Here is a 16,795-nt window from a genome sequence, read left to right on the forward strand (position 1 = left end):
CCTGTCAGTCTGACTTCAGTAGTAGAGAAAATCATGGAGGCAATGATCAAAGGTGGAATTCAGGATCATTTGGATTGAATTGAAATTCTCAAGGATACTCAGCATGGTTTTGTAAAGGGAAAATCATGTTTAACAAATCTGTTTCGCTATTTCGAAAGGATCACTCACGAACTGGATTTAGGGAATAATTTCAACATTGTTTATTTAGATTTCAGCAAAGCTTTTGACTCAGTCCCACATGAGCAGTTGCTTTATAAGCTGGAACAGGTTGGAATCACTGGGAAAATCCTTTGATGGATAGAAGGATGGCTTCAGGGCAGGAGGAAGAGGGTTGTGATAAATGGCTATTCCTCAGACTGGTTTGATTTAAGAAGTGGGGTTCCCCAAGGATCAGTATTAGGACCACTGTTGTTTTTAATTTTCATAAACGACATTGATGAAGGGATAGAGGACGTGATGTCTAAATTTGCAGATGATGTTAAAATTGGTAGAGTAGTTAACGATCACTGTCAAGCTGAGCTTCTTCAGAGAGACCTAGATAGACTTCAGGAATGGTCAGAAAAATGGCAGCTATGCTTTAATCCAACAAAGTGTAAGGTATTACACCTGGGAAACAGTAATCCCAAAATATCTTTATTCACTTGGTGGAGTTCAACTAAACCCAGTACTGGAGGAAAGGGACTTGGGTGTTACAATACGGTCAGACATGAAATTCTCTGAGCATTGTAAACAGGTTGCAAGGAAGGCCCATGGTGTCCTATCGATGATCTATCGAACTTTTGCAAGTAGAGATAGGGACGTGATAATCCCATTATATAAGACATGTTAGACCACACTTGAAATACTGTGTTCAAGTATAGAGACCACACCTAAAGAAAGACATATAGCTTCTTGAAAGGGTGCAAAGATGGATAACTCGCCTGGTGAGATCGGCAAAAGGGTGTCCTTATGAAGAAAGACTCTAAATATGTGGGTTGCAGAGTTTGGAAACTAGACACCTTAGAGGAGATTTGATTGAGCTGTTTAAGGCTGAGAGGCATCAGTAAAATGAATGAGGACGAAATTTTCAAGATTATAAATGATGCTAGAATTAGGGGACATAAATTCAAGTTATGGGGGGAAATGTTTAGATTGGACTGCAGGAAGTTTTGTTTTAGCCAGAGAGTTATAAATTACTGGAATAAGTTGCCTTCATGGGAGGTAGAGGCCGACAGTTTGAGGAAATTCAAAGGTCATCTGGATAGTACCTTCCGGTGAGGGAAGCGCATAGGATGATATGTTTAATTTCCTTTTTTTTTATTAATTTTTATTATTTATTTTTTTTGTTTTTATCATTGTTTTGTGCGGGGTTTTTTTTTTTTTTTTTTTTTTTGGCTGGTGCAGCATAATCCATAGGCTTTCTTGCAATATGCGGCCATTACTAATATAAATTAGATAATATGCTTTTAAACTTATACCGCCTTTTATTTTTATATATATAACAATTTGACGAGGTAACCTTTTTAAAGGTTACCAGAATCTCTTATCTTCTTTTGCATTTTATATTATTTTTTCCTGGCGTAGTATTAACCATAGTCATTTTTGTGCCTGTAAAATCAAATCAAGCTCTGTACTACTGGCAATGAAGCCAGTTGATTTTTTTTTTTTTAACTCAATAAAAATTAATTGCAGCTTAGACTGTTTGGACCTCTAAATAGGTCATATGCCACATTTGAGATTTTAATCACATTACACAAACTAATTATCAAATAAGTTCATCTGCTTTCACATCCTTGTATTACAAAATGGGCTCTTTTTTATTTTTTTTATTTTATGTAAAACAGCAAGACACTTAATTCTTTAATTCTTTAAGGCCCTGTTATTGAATTTTTAATTATTTGATTACATTACTAAGAAGAAAGAAATGAAATTATCACATGATATTTAGATTAGCCTAACACTTTTCCATGGCGAATCCGTAGCCAGGTGGGAAGGAGCAGCAGTGCGTAGCACACGCTTCTTGATTAGACCGGGGTTCGAGCCCGTCACCACCAAATACGGAGGATGCGGAAAGGTCAGGGAATGACCACCGCATATCCCGGAGCAATATGGCCTTAGTTGCTAATGCTCCTAAAAACCAAAAACAAACAAACTTTTCCATGTGAACATTGCTGAAACTACAGTAGGGATTTTTTGTTTCTTAGGAAACCATCTGTGCACAAAATCTGAGAAATAAATAAAAAATGAATTAATTAATAACTAAAATTAATGAAATAAAAATGAAAAGAATAGAAGAATAAGAATATCCACACTCACTGCAGAATTCCACTCTAGTGGTGCAAGTGCTGTCATTAATCCAAGCAGAAGACCATAGGACATTCCACTAAGAATGCAGATACTTCAAAAATTAATGAACTAAAAAAAAAAGTGTGCCCCCAAGGAAATCATACCTGTTGTTTCCCTTATCTTTCCTTTGTTTTTAGCTCATTCATATTTGAAGTATCTGTATTCTGAGTAGAGTGCTTCCAGTGGTGGATGAGGGTGTTTATTCTTATTCTTCTGTTCTTTTAATTTTGACTGTTAATTTTGGTTGTTAATTAATTCCTTTATTCTCTAAAATTTTTGTTTGTGCACAGGCAATAATGGTTTCCTAGCAAATGAAAAAATAGTTTCATAGTTTTAGCAATATATTCATGTTGGGGGGAAAGTTGAAATTAATCTCAATATTGTATATTTATTTTTTTTAATATTCATTGTTGTACATAGAAAGATTGCTTTAAAGTTTCATTCTTTTCTAATTACTTTTCAAATATCATATTGTTTTTTTTTTATTTTTTGCTGGTAGAAGTACAAGTGCTCAAGTTCAAAGTTTTCTTCAACTAATTTTGAACAGATTGTACTTATAGACATGAATGTTTACTTCTTCAGATAATTGTATATCATCTTCATTAATACCAAGGCAAGCTTTATGAGAATGATACGCAGTAGAAGAAGCAATACCATTGAAGAAACATTGGTAATCTATGCAAGATGATATTTTGTAAAACTTTATTCATTACCCTTAATACAACTTAATCTATTTGCCTCATCTTTCAACCCTTGCTGTCTGACCTATTTTGGTGTTTTCATTTGGCTGGGTACAAGTAAAACTTTAGTGAGAAGCCAATATAGTAACCTAAAATTACAACAATTGATGGGCTAGCTCTCTTGGGAGGGGGGGGAGGAAATGGATATAAGTGTTTATTAAATATTAAATTTATATCAAAAGTACTGAGATGAATTTTTTTTTTTTTCTATGAAACCCCCAAACACGAGAGGTATTAGAACCTATAGTACTCAGTACCGTGTTGGTACCAAGAGAAGATATTTGTTGACATTAGACATGAAATCTGTAGACTGTAATTTTCAGGAAATACATATGAAGGGAAAGTTGTTCCAGAAAACAGCAGTTGAATGAATAAATGAGGAAGATGAAAAGTTGGTTCTGTGAGTTTGAAGTTGGACAGTAAATGGACGTTGGCTGGTGGTGGTGGTGGCGGCATGTGTTATTGTTTTGAAAGAGAGAGAGTGGGACTTATAAAAGCCAATTCAGAAGAACAGTGCCAATGGAAGTATCCGTAGAAAAGGCATGCAGCAGAAACAGCATGTCTATGAGACAGCGAGTGGAAAGACTGTTAGAGAGGAGTCATTAATTAACCTAACTGCCCTTTTCTGAATGGAATCTAGGAGCCTGAGAGAGGTTTTGGGGGCACTGCCCCAGATATTTGAACAATATTCTATGGTAGGGCGGATCTGCGATTTGTACAGAGTGAACAGCTGTTTGGAAGAAAAGTAACGCGACGAGCGAAAGAGAAAACCAAGTTTTTTTTCAATGCAGAGGAAGCAATATTTGTAATGTGCTTGTGCAGAGAGAGAGAGAGAGAGAGAGAGAGAGAAAACTCAGGTTAATCCTCAAAAGAGATATATCAACTTGCCTAGATATTGGAGTGTCGCCAAAGATAAGCATAGGAGCAGAAGAATCCTTTTTGCAAGATATAAGACAAGAATGAGCTTTAAAAGGATTGAAATCAAGTAAGTTGTCTTTGCCCCACTAAAGAATTACCTGGAGATTGGCATTTAAGGAATTGGTAGTGGATATTTGAGAAGTTGAAGCTGATTGAGCAGGGTAAGGTGGAAAGTGGAATGCAATGAATATTAATACATTGCATTCCATATTAATGACCTTCTTCAATGGAAGAACAGTATAGGAAAAATGGGGAAAGAACTGAACCTTGGGGGATACCAGCATTAGTGGAGAAGTTAGAAGACAGAGAGCAATCCACCATCACCCTCGGTGAGCAATCAGAGAGAAAACTGGAAAAACAATTACAAAAAACAGTTGGCAAACCATAAGATGGAGCTTTGTTTAGAAGACCTATATTTACTTACCTATAAACATTTAGTTTATGAAAATTAGTATTACTTCATGATCTGCATGTAATTTCTAGATCATTTTAGAATCAGGTAAATGCAGTAGCCTAATCTGATACTCTGTGAAGGAAAAGATGGTCTTCCTTAATTTCCAGTTCACTGCCCCTCTGCCGCCACCATTTTCAAAACTTTTGCACACAGAAAGAAAGTCCTAGCTTGCTGATGTCCTTAGTACTTCAAGTAAAACTGTTATTTGTTTTGGTAATACTGCCATCTGTTATGTTGTGCCAAGCCAAATCATTCATTTCGTGCTTCAAGAGTGATAGTAGCACTTAATGAAATGTGTTAAAGCCAATAAACTTAAGTTTGTTAGGCTTAAGCACCTACTGATTTGAATATGATATTGATCACCTTCTAGCTAAGTTGTACCTGCTCCATTCACCACAAATCAACAAAGTGTCACTAAACATTGTTCAAGAAGAAAATGCTATTGGCTGATTTAAAAAAAAAAAAAAAAAAAAAAAAAGCCTATTTTGAGGTCTCTTCAATAGCGTTCATACTACTTCTGATCTGCCCTCAGGGTTAATCCCTATTCCCATTAGTTGCTGATCCATCCTGCAGTCATCATGTCATCTCACTTTCTTCAGCAGTTACTGCTCAGCATTTGTCAGCATTTTCTTCCAAAATGCTAGGAACCTCTGGAACATGATTCACACTGGATCTACTTGCAAATGATGACTACAGTTTTATTTTATTAAGTACAGTTTTATTAAATAAACAGTCAACTTACATACAAAGTGAAATCACATTTTAAACTATGAGTCTAAAGTTGATTGTTTATGCTTTTTTCTCTTTCATTTAACAATTGCCTATATGGAGTTATTGCATTTAGCGCTGATCACTGAACAATATCACTTCTTCCTAAATCGGGATCATTTTCACTAAAAAAAATTTAAACGTTTTCAATGTCATTTAAGTACCTTTTTAAATCTTTGGTCGTTAACACTTTTTCGGCAGGAACTTCTTTAACTTCGTCTTCATTTTCTTTGTCTTCGTTGCTAACAAGGTATTCTAAATCTTCCACCGAAAAACCATCATCTTCTGCATTCAATAAATTTTTACCATTCTCTTCATCGACATTTTCGAAACCTATTGATCGAGCCATCTGGATAACTTCATTTCTAATTTCTTGGATGTTATTTTCTTCTTCTAGTACAACTTCTGGCCATATTTTGTACCAAACTCCATTTAAGCATTTCTTAGTGACTTCTTTCCAAGAACTATCAATGTTTTCAATTGTTTTTAATGGTGTAGTTTTTCAAAAAAGTTTTAACTGTGATTTCCTCTTTATCCTCTAGTTCAATCGAATTGCTTAATGTTCGATGCAGATAATAAGCTTTAAATGATGCTATTACTCCCTGATCCAATGGCTGAATCAGGGAAGTTGTGTTTGCTGGAAGAAACACAACTTTAACAGGAATGTATGTGTCCAACGTGTTAAGATGCATGTGTCCAACGTGTTAAGTAGGATGTCCCGAAGCATTGTCTAACAACAAAAGAGCTTTTTCTTCAAAGTTGTTTTTTTTTTGACAATACCGTTTTACTTCAGAACAAAAGTGGTTGACAAACCAATCAGTAAATAACTCCTTGGTAACCCACGCTTTTCTATTTGCTTTCCATATTACAGGTAAATTCGTTTAATGTTACCTTTTAACGCCCTCGGATTTTCTGAATGGTAAACTAATAACAATTTTAATTTATAATTGCCAGAGGCGTTTTATCCAAAGAGTAATGTTAAACGGTCTTTGGCTGCTTTGAACCCAGCAGCTGATTTTTCTTCAATAGAAATGAAGCTTTTTGATGGTAGCAGTTTCCAGAAGAAACTGCTTTTGTCAACATTGAACACCAAATTTGGTGGAAAATTTTCACATTCAGTTATTTCCTTTAGTTTTTCTGGAAGCTTATTTGCAGCTTCAACATATGCACTTGCAGCTTCTGTTAATTTTACACTATGAATCCTGGCCCGTTTTTTTTTTTTTTTTTTTTTTTTTAATTTCTCGAACCAACCACAAGAAGCCTCAAAAGTTTCTGTAATTTTTTCAGTTTGTTTAGATTTCAGGTGATTAAACAAAAATAATGCCTTTTCTTGAATCACCATTTGACTTAAAGGCATATGACGTTGTGACATATCATCTACCCACAAACTTAACATTTTCTCCATTGTTTTCTAAAATTGGCTCCTTAAGTGAGTTAATTTTGCCTCTGTAACATCTGTACAATTCTGAGCAGACTGTTATTTTTTCTGATTGACTTAGTATGGTTGTTAAAGTTGATTGCGCTAATCCTAAAGAATGTGCCACATCGGATTTTCTTTCGCTGCTTTCAACACGTCGTACTATATTTAGTTTAGTTTCCAAAGAAATTGCTTTTCTTTTCTTTGATTCTGACAATTTAACTAAAAAAAAAAAAAAATATTTCTATTAAAATTTAGAAAATCTACATTATGTAATGCTATCAAAGAACCTACGACAATTATTGCAATGCACCACACTGAAACACGCCCTATGAAGTGTAAACGACTAAATTAGGCGAATGACACACCCACAGCTCGCGAGTTCGTAACGAGTCACCGTCAGTCACCAATCGAATGATTGTCGGGCGTTGGCCTTAAATTGGAATATTTCTTATGTTAAATGGGGCTTGAAATTGCAGACTTCGTTATATCGAAGCTTCGTTATCAGACTAGCAGCTCATTGATAGCATCCTCTATGCTATCAGTGAGTTGCTAATCTTATTCATGAATTGTATTTGGACAATTCTATGACCTAAAAAAATTCTCAATATCATTCAGCACAGTAGAAACTTGTTTCTCTGAGGTAAAATCTCTATCCTAGAGACAATCATCTGAAACGTTACCAGTCTGGGAACTGAATTTATCAATACTTGAGTTATTTATTAATCACTTGTTTGTTTATTTGCCCATTTTCTTAAATGCTGCTAGAAAATAGGTGATGCTGAATTTTGAAGGTTCGGCAATATTAGGTTTGTTAATTAAAAATCCTTTTTATAACTGCCTGTTTGTATTTCCGAATTCTTTTGGTCATACTGAATACATGGACCATATTTTTTTTTTATTTATTTATTTTTTAAATATTTGAGTACCTCTTAAACCCTGAATAATCAGTTAATATATCATTATTTTTATCATTTAGGCTATCAGTCAAGACAAATCATGGGATGTTCCTCTCTCTCCAAATTCATCTACAAAAGAAAATGGAAACTCTGTTTGGCGAGCACCAGCCAATACAGGAACTGACATCTGGGAAAATAATATTAGGCATCATAATAAAGGGAATACTAGCAATGTCACAAGCAGCAATAACCAGCCTTGGGGTCACACTCCTTCAACACATATAGGAGGTACTTGGGGTGAAGATGAAGACACAAGTAACATGTGGACTGGTGTTCCTCAGAATAATAGCAGTGCTTGGGGAGAAGTGAGCAGCAGCAATAATAGTAACAGCAGCAGCAGTACCACAACCACTACCACTGCTACCAACAGTAACAACAATAACAATATGTGGGGAAATGCCACTAGTGACAATAAACACTGGAATAGTCAAGGATCAGCATCATGGGGTGGTAAGAAGCTTACTGTTTTTTTTCCCCCTTTGTTTCATAAATAAATGTGACTGAGAATTGTAACATGATTCAAATCCTTCATGTAAGTAATAGCTTCCACTGTATGACCATTATCTAATAATTGCAAATTATCTGAGCAACAAATATTAAAATATTTTTATCCGTTTTATAATAAGAATATGATTTTAGTTATTTTTATTTTATTTATTAATATAATAACATTATTAATATAATCACATTTTAGAGAAACTGACAGGATTGAATTTAAATATGCAAAAAAGTGATTTAAAAGTGTTCATTGTGTTTAATTTTAAACATTTCCCGAGTGGTGAAGTTCTATATAGTGAGCCCTGCATTTAGCACTAGCTGAAGGTATCAGCAAAAAATATAGTACTTAGACTGGTTAGTGCACTGTTGCATTCTATGCAGCACTTGATTTTTTGGTTGTGATGGGAACCAAATAATTCAGAAACGTACACTACAGTTTTTTTTTATTTTGATATTGGATAATAACATTGTCTTGGAATAAAAAAAAAAAAAAAAAAACCACAATAAGAAATTGAAAGAGAAACCAAATTGTCTTAAAGTAAGATGCAAGCAGGCATGCAGAACACTTTGTACACCATCTGTGATTATTTTTGTAATTTTTACAGCTAAATTCACCAATGAAATCAATGATGCAGATCAAAAATAGACCACACCTCAAAACATTAAAAAGATGACAGATGAACTAAGACTCATGGCAGAGAAGAAAAATGCATTGGATGCACATAAATTATCAGTGACACAAGACTTCGGTAGATATAAGCTAGTCTGTAATCAAGTCACAAAGGAGGTTAGGCAAGCAAAGGCAGATTATGAGAAATCTTTGGCAAAGGATGCAAAGACTTCTTTACTTATGTAAACCCTAGAAGGAAGGGGATGAATCAGATTGGTCCACTTGATATGAATGGTTCAATAGTTGATGAACCTGCTAAGGTAGCTGACAAACTGATGAGTATTTTGCATCTACATTCACACTTGAGGAAGTCTGTGGGGAATTGAAGGATAGAAAAACTTATCAAACTCTAGCAGAGAGATACATGATTTTGTAATAACTGAGAGCAAAGGAGGAGAAATTGTTGAAATTGAACATAAGAAAGGGATCTATCCAGTTATATTAAAGGAGGTAGCAAAGGAAGTAAGCAAACCCTTAACCATAATTATGAAATATTCCTTAGACTCAGGGGATGTCCCATGGACTTAATGTGCAAATGTATCCCCAGTTCACAAAGGGCGATCAAAGGGTGACATGAGTAATTAAACACCTGTCAGTTTAACTTTTGTTCTAGGGAAAGTAGTGGAGTCACTGGTTAAAGAGGGTTCGAGCCCATCACCACCAAATATGGAGGATGCGGAAAGGTCAGGGAATGACCACCGCATATCCCGGAGCAATATGGCCTTAGTTGTTAATGCTCCTAAAAATCAAATAACAACAACTGGTTAAAGAAGCAATGCAGCAGACACCATCACATCAATCCTTCACCAGATACGAGCTAATCTTGTGAAGCTCAAAAGCAAAAGGAGGCAAGTAAATTTCTGTTGGATCTCAGGACATGCAGACATTGATGGTAATGAAAGTGCAATCAAGCAGCAAAGAATCTTACAAAAACAAACTGAAGGCTTTACAAAGTTCAACATTCCAATTACAGACCTATTATCAAACAGATTCTCAACACCCAGTGGTCACAAATCTGGCAAAATCAACCAAACAAACATTTTAAATAAAACACGAATTTCAATTGTGGAAGTCAAGTCTCCATAAGAATGGGCACGAAATCATTCTAACAAGACTACGCATTGGACATGGACATCTCCTCACACACTTTTACTTGCTCACAAAAGCAAATCCTCCAGAATGTCTCCATTGTTCTTATCAACTTACTGTGAAACATTTTCTTTATAGAATGTTCACAATACCACATGGTGCCTTCCATCTCCCCATGAATATTCAGGATTCCCTGACTTTATCACAAATTACAGAACTTCAAATTGAAAATGTAGTTATTAGTTTTAAACTAATAATAGGATATTTCAGCCAGATGTAAACAAGAAATGTCAACGTCATTGTTTACATAATACTAATAGATAGGTGCAAATGGCCAAAGTTGCTTTTTCTCCAAAAAAAAATCCAACATCCAATCAATGCAGCATAATCTAGACAAGACTGCAGTTATAGTTCAGGCACAGCATGGATTTGTTAAGGGAATGTCGTGTCTGACAAATAAAAGAAAGTTTTGATATCATATACTTCGATTTTTAGGAAATTTTTGATACTGTTGCACATGGAGGGCTACTATACAAATTGGAGTAGTTTGGCATTAAGGGCAAGTCGATACAATGGATAAAAGGATGGTTGAGTGGGAGAAAAAGTGGTAATCACGGACACTGCTGTTCATGGACTAATGTTATTAGTGGAGCCCCCCCCATGGTTCGGTGTTGGGTCCATTGTTTTCGGTATTTATCAATGATATTGATGAAGGCACAGAGAAGTAAGATACAGAGTGGACACTTTTTGTTTTTCTATTATTCTAATTATCTGCTGTCATGTACTGATTTCTGAAAGAGCATTTAAGGTAATTTATTGGAATCCATAGAATCAGAAATTTAAAAAAAAAAAAAAAATACAGAATAGCTAATTAATAACTAATTCATAACTTATTACATTAATTTATATGAATAGTGCATTGATATTAATTGAAGTAATAGTTTATGAAATAATTAAATTATTCCATAAAAAACTTCATGAAATATGTCATAGCATCTTTATTGTTCTTGAAATCAAGCCAAGTCAGCCAGTCTCACTGACAAAGTGAAAGAGTTATAATTACCCAGGTACTGTGAGGATATGGATATTTATGATGAAAATGTATTGGCATAGGTCTCATGTTACCTAGTTAGAAATATTTTAAAGAGCACTAATTGTAAAACATGTTAAGATTAGGCCCAAAAGATCTTGATATGGACCAATTGTTGTTATATTAAAGACGTTAATGTGAAAGAGAGTATGGATTAAAATGACCATCAAAGGAATTGTTGAATACAATAAGTATATCAAATATTTTGCTTTTCTGAAGCCTGTTTGGTATTTCATAAGGATAAAGTTCTACAAAAACTTTATGCTAAAACAAGTTTTAGCTATTAGTTAAGAAACACATAAAAACCAAGGAAGTGAAGCCAGTCGACATCGCTGGACAGTGCAGTGTGGAGTCAGTTTGGTGTGACATAAACATTGGGAGATCAAAATTGAGAGTAGGAGTGTGCTATAGGCCTAATGACTCTGATGAGTATAATAAGGTACTGTACAGGGAAATAGAGTGGGCCAGTAAATCAGAGTGTCTTATAATGGGAGATTTTAATTTCCCAGATATTGACTGGAATTTGGGGGCTGGATACTCACACACTAGCAGGGCTTTTGTGGATTTATTGGATGATTGTTTTCTACATCAGCATGTTCCGGAGGCAACTAGAGGGAGTAATACTCTTGATTTGATTATCAGCAGTGATTCTTCATGCATTAAGAATCTGCAGATAAATGAACCACTAGGTGGCAGTGATCACAGTGTGCTGAAGTGGGATTTACTCAAAGAGGTAACTACCATTAGGGGTAAAGGGAAGGGTTATTGCTTCCGTAAAGGCGACTACGATGGACTGAGACAGTATTTAAATTCTATACAGTGGGACCAACTGATGATGTTACCAACAGCAAATTCAAAATGGGAAGCATTCAAAGAACTTATCTTGGAAGCTACTAGGCTTTACATACCAACTAAGAAATATTGTTCAAGGTTTAGGCCAAAATGGATGTCAGATGAACTAATGAGGCATATGGCAGAGAAGAAAAATGCATGGGATACTTACAAATTAACACAGAAGCCTATGATAGATACAAGTTGATATGCAACCAAGTTACAAAGGAGGTTAGGCAGGCGAAGGCAGATTACGAGAAATCCTTGGCAAGGGATGCAAAGGAAAACAGCAAAGAGTTCTTTACTTATGTAAACTCTAGAAGGAAAGGGATGAATCAGATTGGTCCACTTGATATTGATGGGTCAAGTGTTGATGATCCTGCTCAGGTAGCTAACAAACTAAATGAATATTTTGCATCGACATTCACACATGAGGAGTTATTCAGCGAGGGGAATGCCAGAGGTGTATTCAACTCTAGCAGTAAGCTACAGAATCTTGAAATAACTGGGAGTAAAGTGGAGGAGAAACTGTTGAAGATAAACACAAGAAAGGCACCCGGTGTGGATGGGATCTATCCAGTTATATTAAAGGAGGCAGCAAAGGAAGTAAGCAAACCCTTAGCCATAATTATGAGAGCTTCCTTGGACTCAGGGGAGGTACCCATAGACTGGAAATGTGCAAATGTGACCCCAATTCACAAAGGAGGATCAAAGGCTGACACAAGTAATTATAGACCTGTGAGCTTAACTTCTGTTCCAGGAAAATTAATGGAGGCACTGGTTAAAGAAGCACTGCAGGATCATTTAGACAAGACTTCAGTTATAGCTCAGACACAGCATGGTTTTGTTAAGGGGAAGTCTTGCCTGACCAACTTGATTGGATACTATGATGCAGTCACAAAAGAACTGGATGCAGGGAATAACTTTGATATTATATACTTGGATCTTAGAAAGGCTTTTGATACTGTTGCACATGGAAGACTGCTACACAAATTGGAGCAGTGTGACATTGGAGGCAAATTGCTGCTATGGATAAAGGGGTGGTTGAGGGGGAGAAGACAGAGAGTGGTAATCAATGGACACTGCTCATCGTGGACTGATGTTATTAGTGGAGTCCCTCAGGGCTCAGTGTTGGGTCCATTATTGTTTTCTGTATTTATAAATGATATTGATGATGGTATATCGGGATTAATGTCCAAGTTTGCAGACGATACAAAGGTTGGCAGGGTTGTCAAGGACACTACTGACACTATGCTGCTGCAACAGGATCTGGAAAGGTTGAGCAGATGGGCTGAGAGGTGGCAAATGAAGTTTAACATTGATAAATGTAAAGTACTACACATGGGAAACAGCAACCCCAGAGCAACGTATCAACTCTGTGGTACAACACTGACAGTGGTAGAGAATGAAAGGGACTTGGGGGTGGTTGTGCAGGCAGATATGAAGTTCTCTGAGCAGTGCAGACGGGTGGCAAGAGTAGCTCATGGAGTATTGTCAATGATATACAGGAATTTTTCCAGCAGGGATAAGGAGGTGATTATTCCATTGTATAAGGCGATGGTCAGGCCACACCTAGAGTACTGTATACAGGTCTGGAGGCCTCATTTCAAGAAGGATGTAGAGCTGCTGGAACGAGTACAGAGAAGGGCAACAAGATTAGTGAATGGAACAAAGGGGTGCTCTTACAAAGAAAGGCTTAAGTTTTGCAAATTACAGTGTCTGGAGACTAGGCACCAGCGAGGTGATCTGATAGAGGTGTATAAAGCCTTGAATGGTTTAAGCATGCTCAATGCTGATGGGATTCTTCCTCTAGCTCAGAATAATCACCTGAGAGGGCATAAATTCAAATTGAGGAAAGACAGATGTAGGATAGACGTGCGGAAATTTGCCTTTAGCCAGCTGGTGGTTGGTTGGTGGAACAGACTTTCATCCCTTGTGGTGGAGGTTGATAGCCTAAATAAGTTTAAGGCTTAGCTGGACAGGTATTTTGAACGAACAGAGGGGTGAAGTGGAAGTGGTTTTTTTTTTTTTTTTTTTATTGACTTAGAGTGGTTTGGGAACCAGGAGTACCAAGCACCTGTGCAAAAAGTGATTATCAACTCTAGAGCCATCTTAAATTAGACACTGCTGACATAACTAAGCAATTTGATAAAGTACCTAGTGAACAACTCATTGAAAAACTAAACATTTTTGGTATCTGCGACCTTGCTCCTGTGGCTAAGGAGCTATATAATGCAACATTCCCATAGTGTCATCATCAACCAAGTGAAGTGAAGGCTGAACCTTTTATCACAATGTCATCTACCAGTGCATGTGCGTACATGTGTTTGCTGGGAGCCCTGTTGCTGTCATGTAGGGTCACATTGCTCTTGTGGCTAAGTAACTATATAATGCAAAATTACCACAGTGTTATTGTCAATCAAGTGAAGTCTGGAGACCATTTAATCAACTCAGTGCATGTTTATATAAGTTTTCTCTGGGAGACCTATTGCTGTTATCTAGGGTCACATTGCTCTTGTGTCTGAGAAGCTATATAATGCAATGTTCCCACATTGTAATTAACAATCAAGTGAAGTCTGAATTTTTTTTATCCAACTCAGTGTATATATATTTGTGTGTTCTCTAGGAGTCCTATTGCTGTTAGGTTGCGTCACATTGCTCTTGTGGCTAAGTAACTATATAATGCAACATTACCACAGTGTCATTGTCAATCAAATGAAGTCTGAACCTTTTATTCAACTCAGTGTATATGTATGTGTTCTCTGGGAGCCCTGTTACTGTCATGAAGGGTCACATTGCTGTTGTGGCTCAGGAGCCATATAATGCAACGTTACCACAGTGTCATTATCAATCAAGTGAAGTCTTAACTATTTATGTAACTCAGTGTATATGTATGTATCTGTTCTCTGCATACTTATTGCTTCTAGGCCGTTATGTCACATTGCTCTTGAGGCTGAGGCTATATAATGCAATGTTCCCACAGTGTCATCACCTACCAAGTGATTTCTAAACTTTTTATCCCACTCAGTGCAATACTTCATAAAATGTGGTGTCATCTCTACAGATTATGAAATCGATGATTGGATTACGGATTGTGACACTGCTTTATTAGTAGCAGTATTGTTGTTCTTACATTATTACTGACTGGGTGGATCCACCCCATGACGGGTATTACTACCAAGTGCACAGGGTGGTTATGTGTCGTCTTACTGTAGATCCAGGAACTCTGACTATCCTACAGGTATTCAGGATTGCAACTTTCCAGAGTTCCTTGTATATGTTCTGTGGGAGACCTAGTCCTGCTAGGGATTTTGGCACCATACAATTAACACTAGACGCATTACATTTAACACCGTACACTATGTTCGGCTATTATGTTCAGGCTTTCCAACTGGTGTGATATCTTGGTTATGGTAGTCGTAATCTTGTATATCTTTGGGATACAACTGATAGGCCTGTCTGGATTCAATTGGGTCTCTGTGGGGTTAATTATTAATTAATTCCTAGTACAATATGCCTTGTACTGGGCATATAGGTCTTTAGTCTGGCTTTTAATTTGCTGAATTAAATCAGCATGCCTGTTTTATATATATATATATATATATATATATATATATATATATATATATATATATATATATATATTACAGGACATTTCATGTGAAGATATTACTAATTCAATTTGCATTGGACTACATGTAATTCAATTATATAGTGTGATTTTTATTTATTTGTTTTTTGTTATTGTAATGCCAACTCAAATAATGATCTAATTAAGAGAATGCCAAATTCCTTTAGTTAAAGAAAATAACTACCTAAGCAAAAAAAAAAAAAAAAACAGTCAAAATTTAGTCAGAGAATTGTCTTCCAAATTTTTCATTCACTCCAGATTCTTAGTATTTCTGTGAAGTATTAAAAAAAAACAAAAACAAATATTGTATTACTGGCTGTGGTTAGCAGGTAAATGATGCAGTGTTCATAGGATCATAGGATGCCAGACATGAAACAATAAATAAAGGAAAAGAATTAATAAAAATTAGAACCAAAGTGAAAAGCAGTTCAATTCATTGAAAACTAAATTACATTGAAAATTTCATTACATTGAAAACTAAAACAATAGTTGAGATTAGTCAAAATAACAGATGTAAATTTATGGATTTAAGGTCAATTAAGTAATATTTTAAAATGTAATGGCCAGACATTGCCTAAAATGCAGTCTAGAAGGATATTAAGATGAGAGTGATGAGTGCCAGTTGCAATAAACATTAAAAAATACAGAAGGAATCATAAAGTGAATAATTTGGGCAACTGAGATGAGCAGTAGTTGAATCAGCCGATAACTGAGATTCTGTCAGAAAACTTTCATGGGATTTGGCAGACTGTAAGTGGAAATGGACATCATTGAGATTAGAACTGAAACCACATATGTGTGAAAGGTATCTGCGACATCTTGGTGTGTTCCAGTGTTTCTCAAACTTTGATGTTGCTGCATACTTAAAGACACTAAAATTTTGATGCACACTACAATCACTATTATATGTATATTTATAATACTATATACAGGATGCCTCAAAAATATTGGTACAAACGTTTAGGGGAGGTAGGTAACATCTAAAGGAATGTGAGTCGCATAGGAACCATAACCGGAAACATCACCGTAAGTCGGTACGCAGCAATATCTATCAGTTCGCAAGAGGGAAAATTTCTGGTTTACTCATTCAAGGAGTAGTAGTCGCCGCAGGAAGAGCATGCATCGATATACGAACTGTGAGTTGGCAGACATGCACCTAGTGTATGGATTAGCAGAGGGCAATGGACAAGCCGCTCAACGAATTTATGGAGAATGCTTCCCAGACAGACATGTACCGGAACACTGTTTCTTTGCGTGTATGCATCAAAATTTGTGCGATTATGGGTCATTTAGAGGTAACAGGAATAGTGCGGGCAGACCACGTTCGATGCAAACTCCCACGATGGAAGAAAGTGTGTTGAATGCCGTCCAGAATAATCCTACTACCGGCACACGTGCCATTACC

The 16,795-nt window shown here is 36.1% G+C and overlaps 1 protein-coding gene across 4 annotated transcripts in view; it reads left to right on the plus strand.

Annotated features, from left to right (window-relative positions):
* Positions 1-16,795, plus strand: part of LOC150083194 (protein Gawky-like) — a 295,134-nt gene that overhangs the window by 125,344 nt on the left and 152,995 nt on the right. For all 4 annotated transcript variants that reach the window (XM_090377898.1, XM_090377901.1, XM_090377900.1 and 1 more), the window contains exon 5: positions 7,602-8,031. In XM_090377898.1, coding sequence (XP_090234024.1) covers positions 7,602-8,031 — 430 coding nt within the window. The remainder of the gene's footprint in view (positions 1-7,601; positions 8,032-16,795) is intronic.

This window comes from Mastigoproctus giganteus, chromosome 7 (genome assembly GCF_048544385.1).
Source record: "Mastigoproctus giganteus isolate SK-2022 chromosome 7, ASM4854438v1, whole genome shotgun sequence".
Classification (NCBI taxonomy): Eukaryota; Metazoa; Arthropoda; class Arachnida; order Uropygi; family Thelyphonidae; genus Mastigoproctus; species Mastigoproctus giganteus.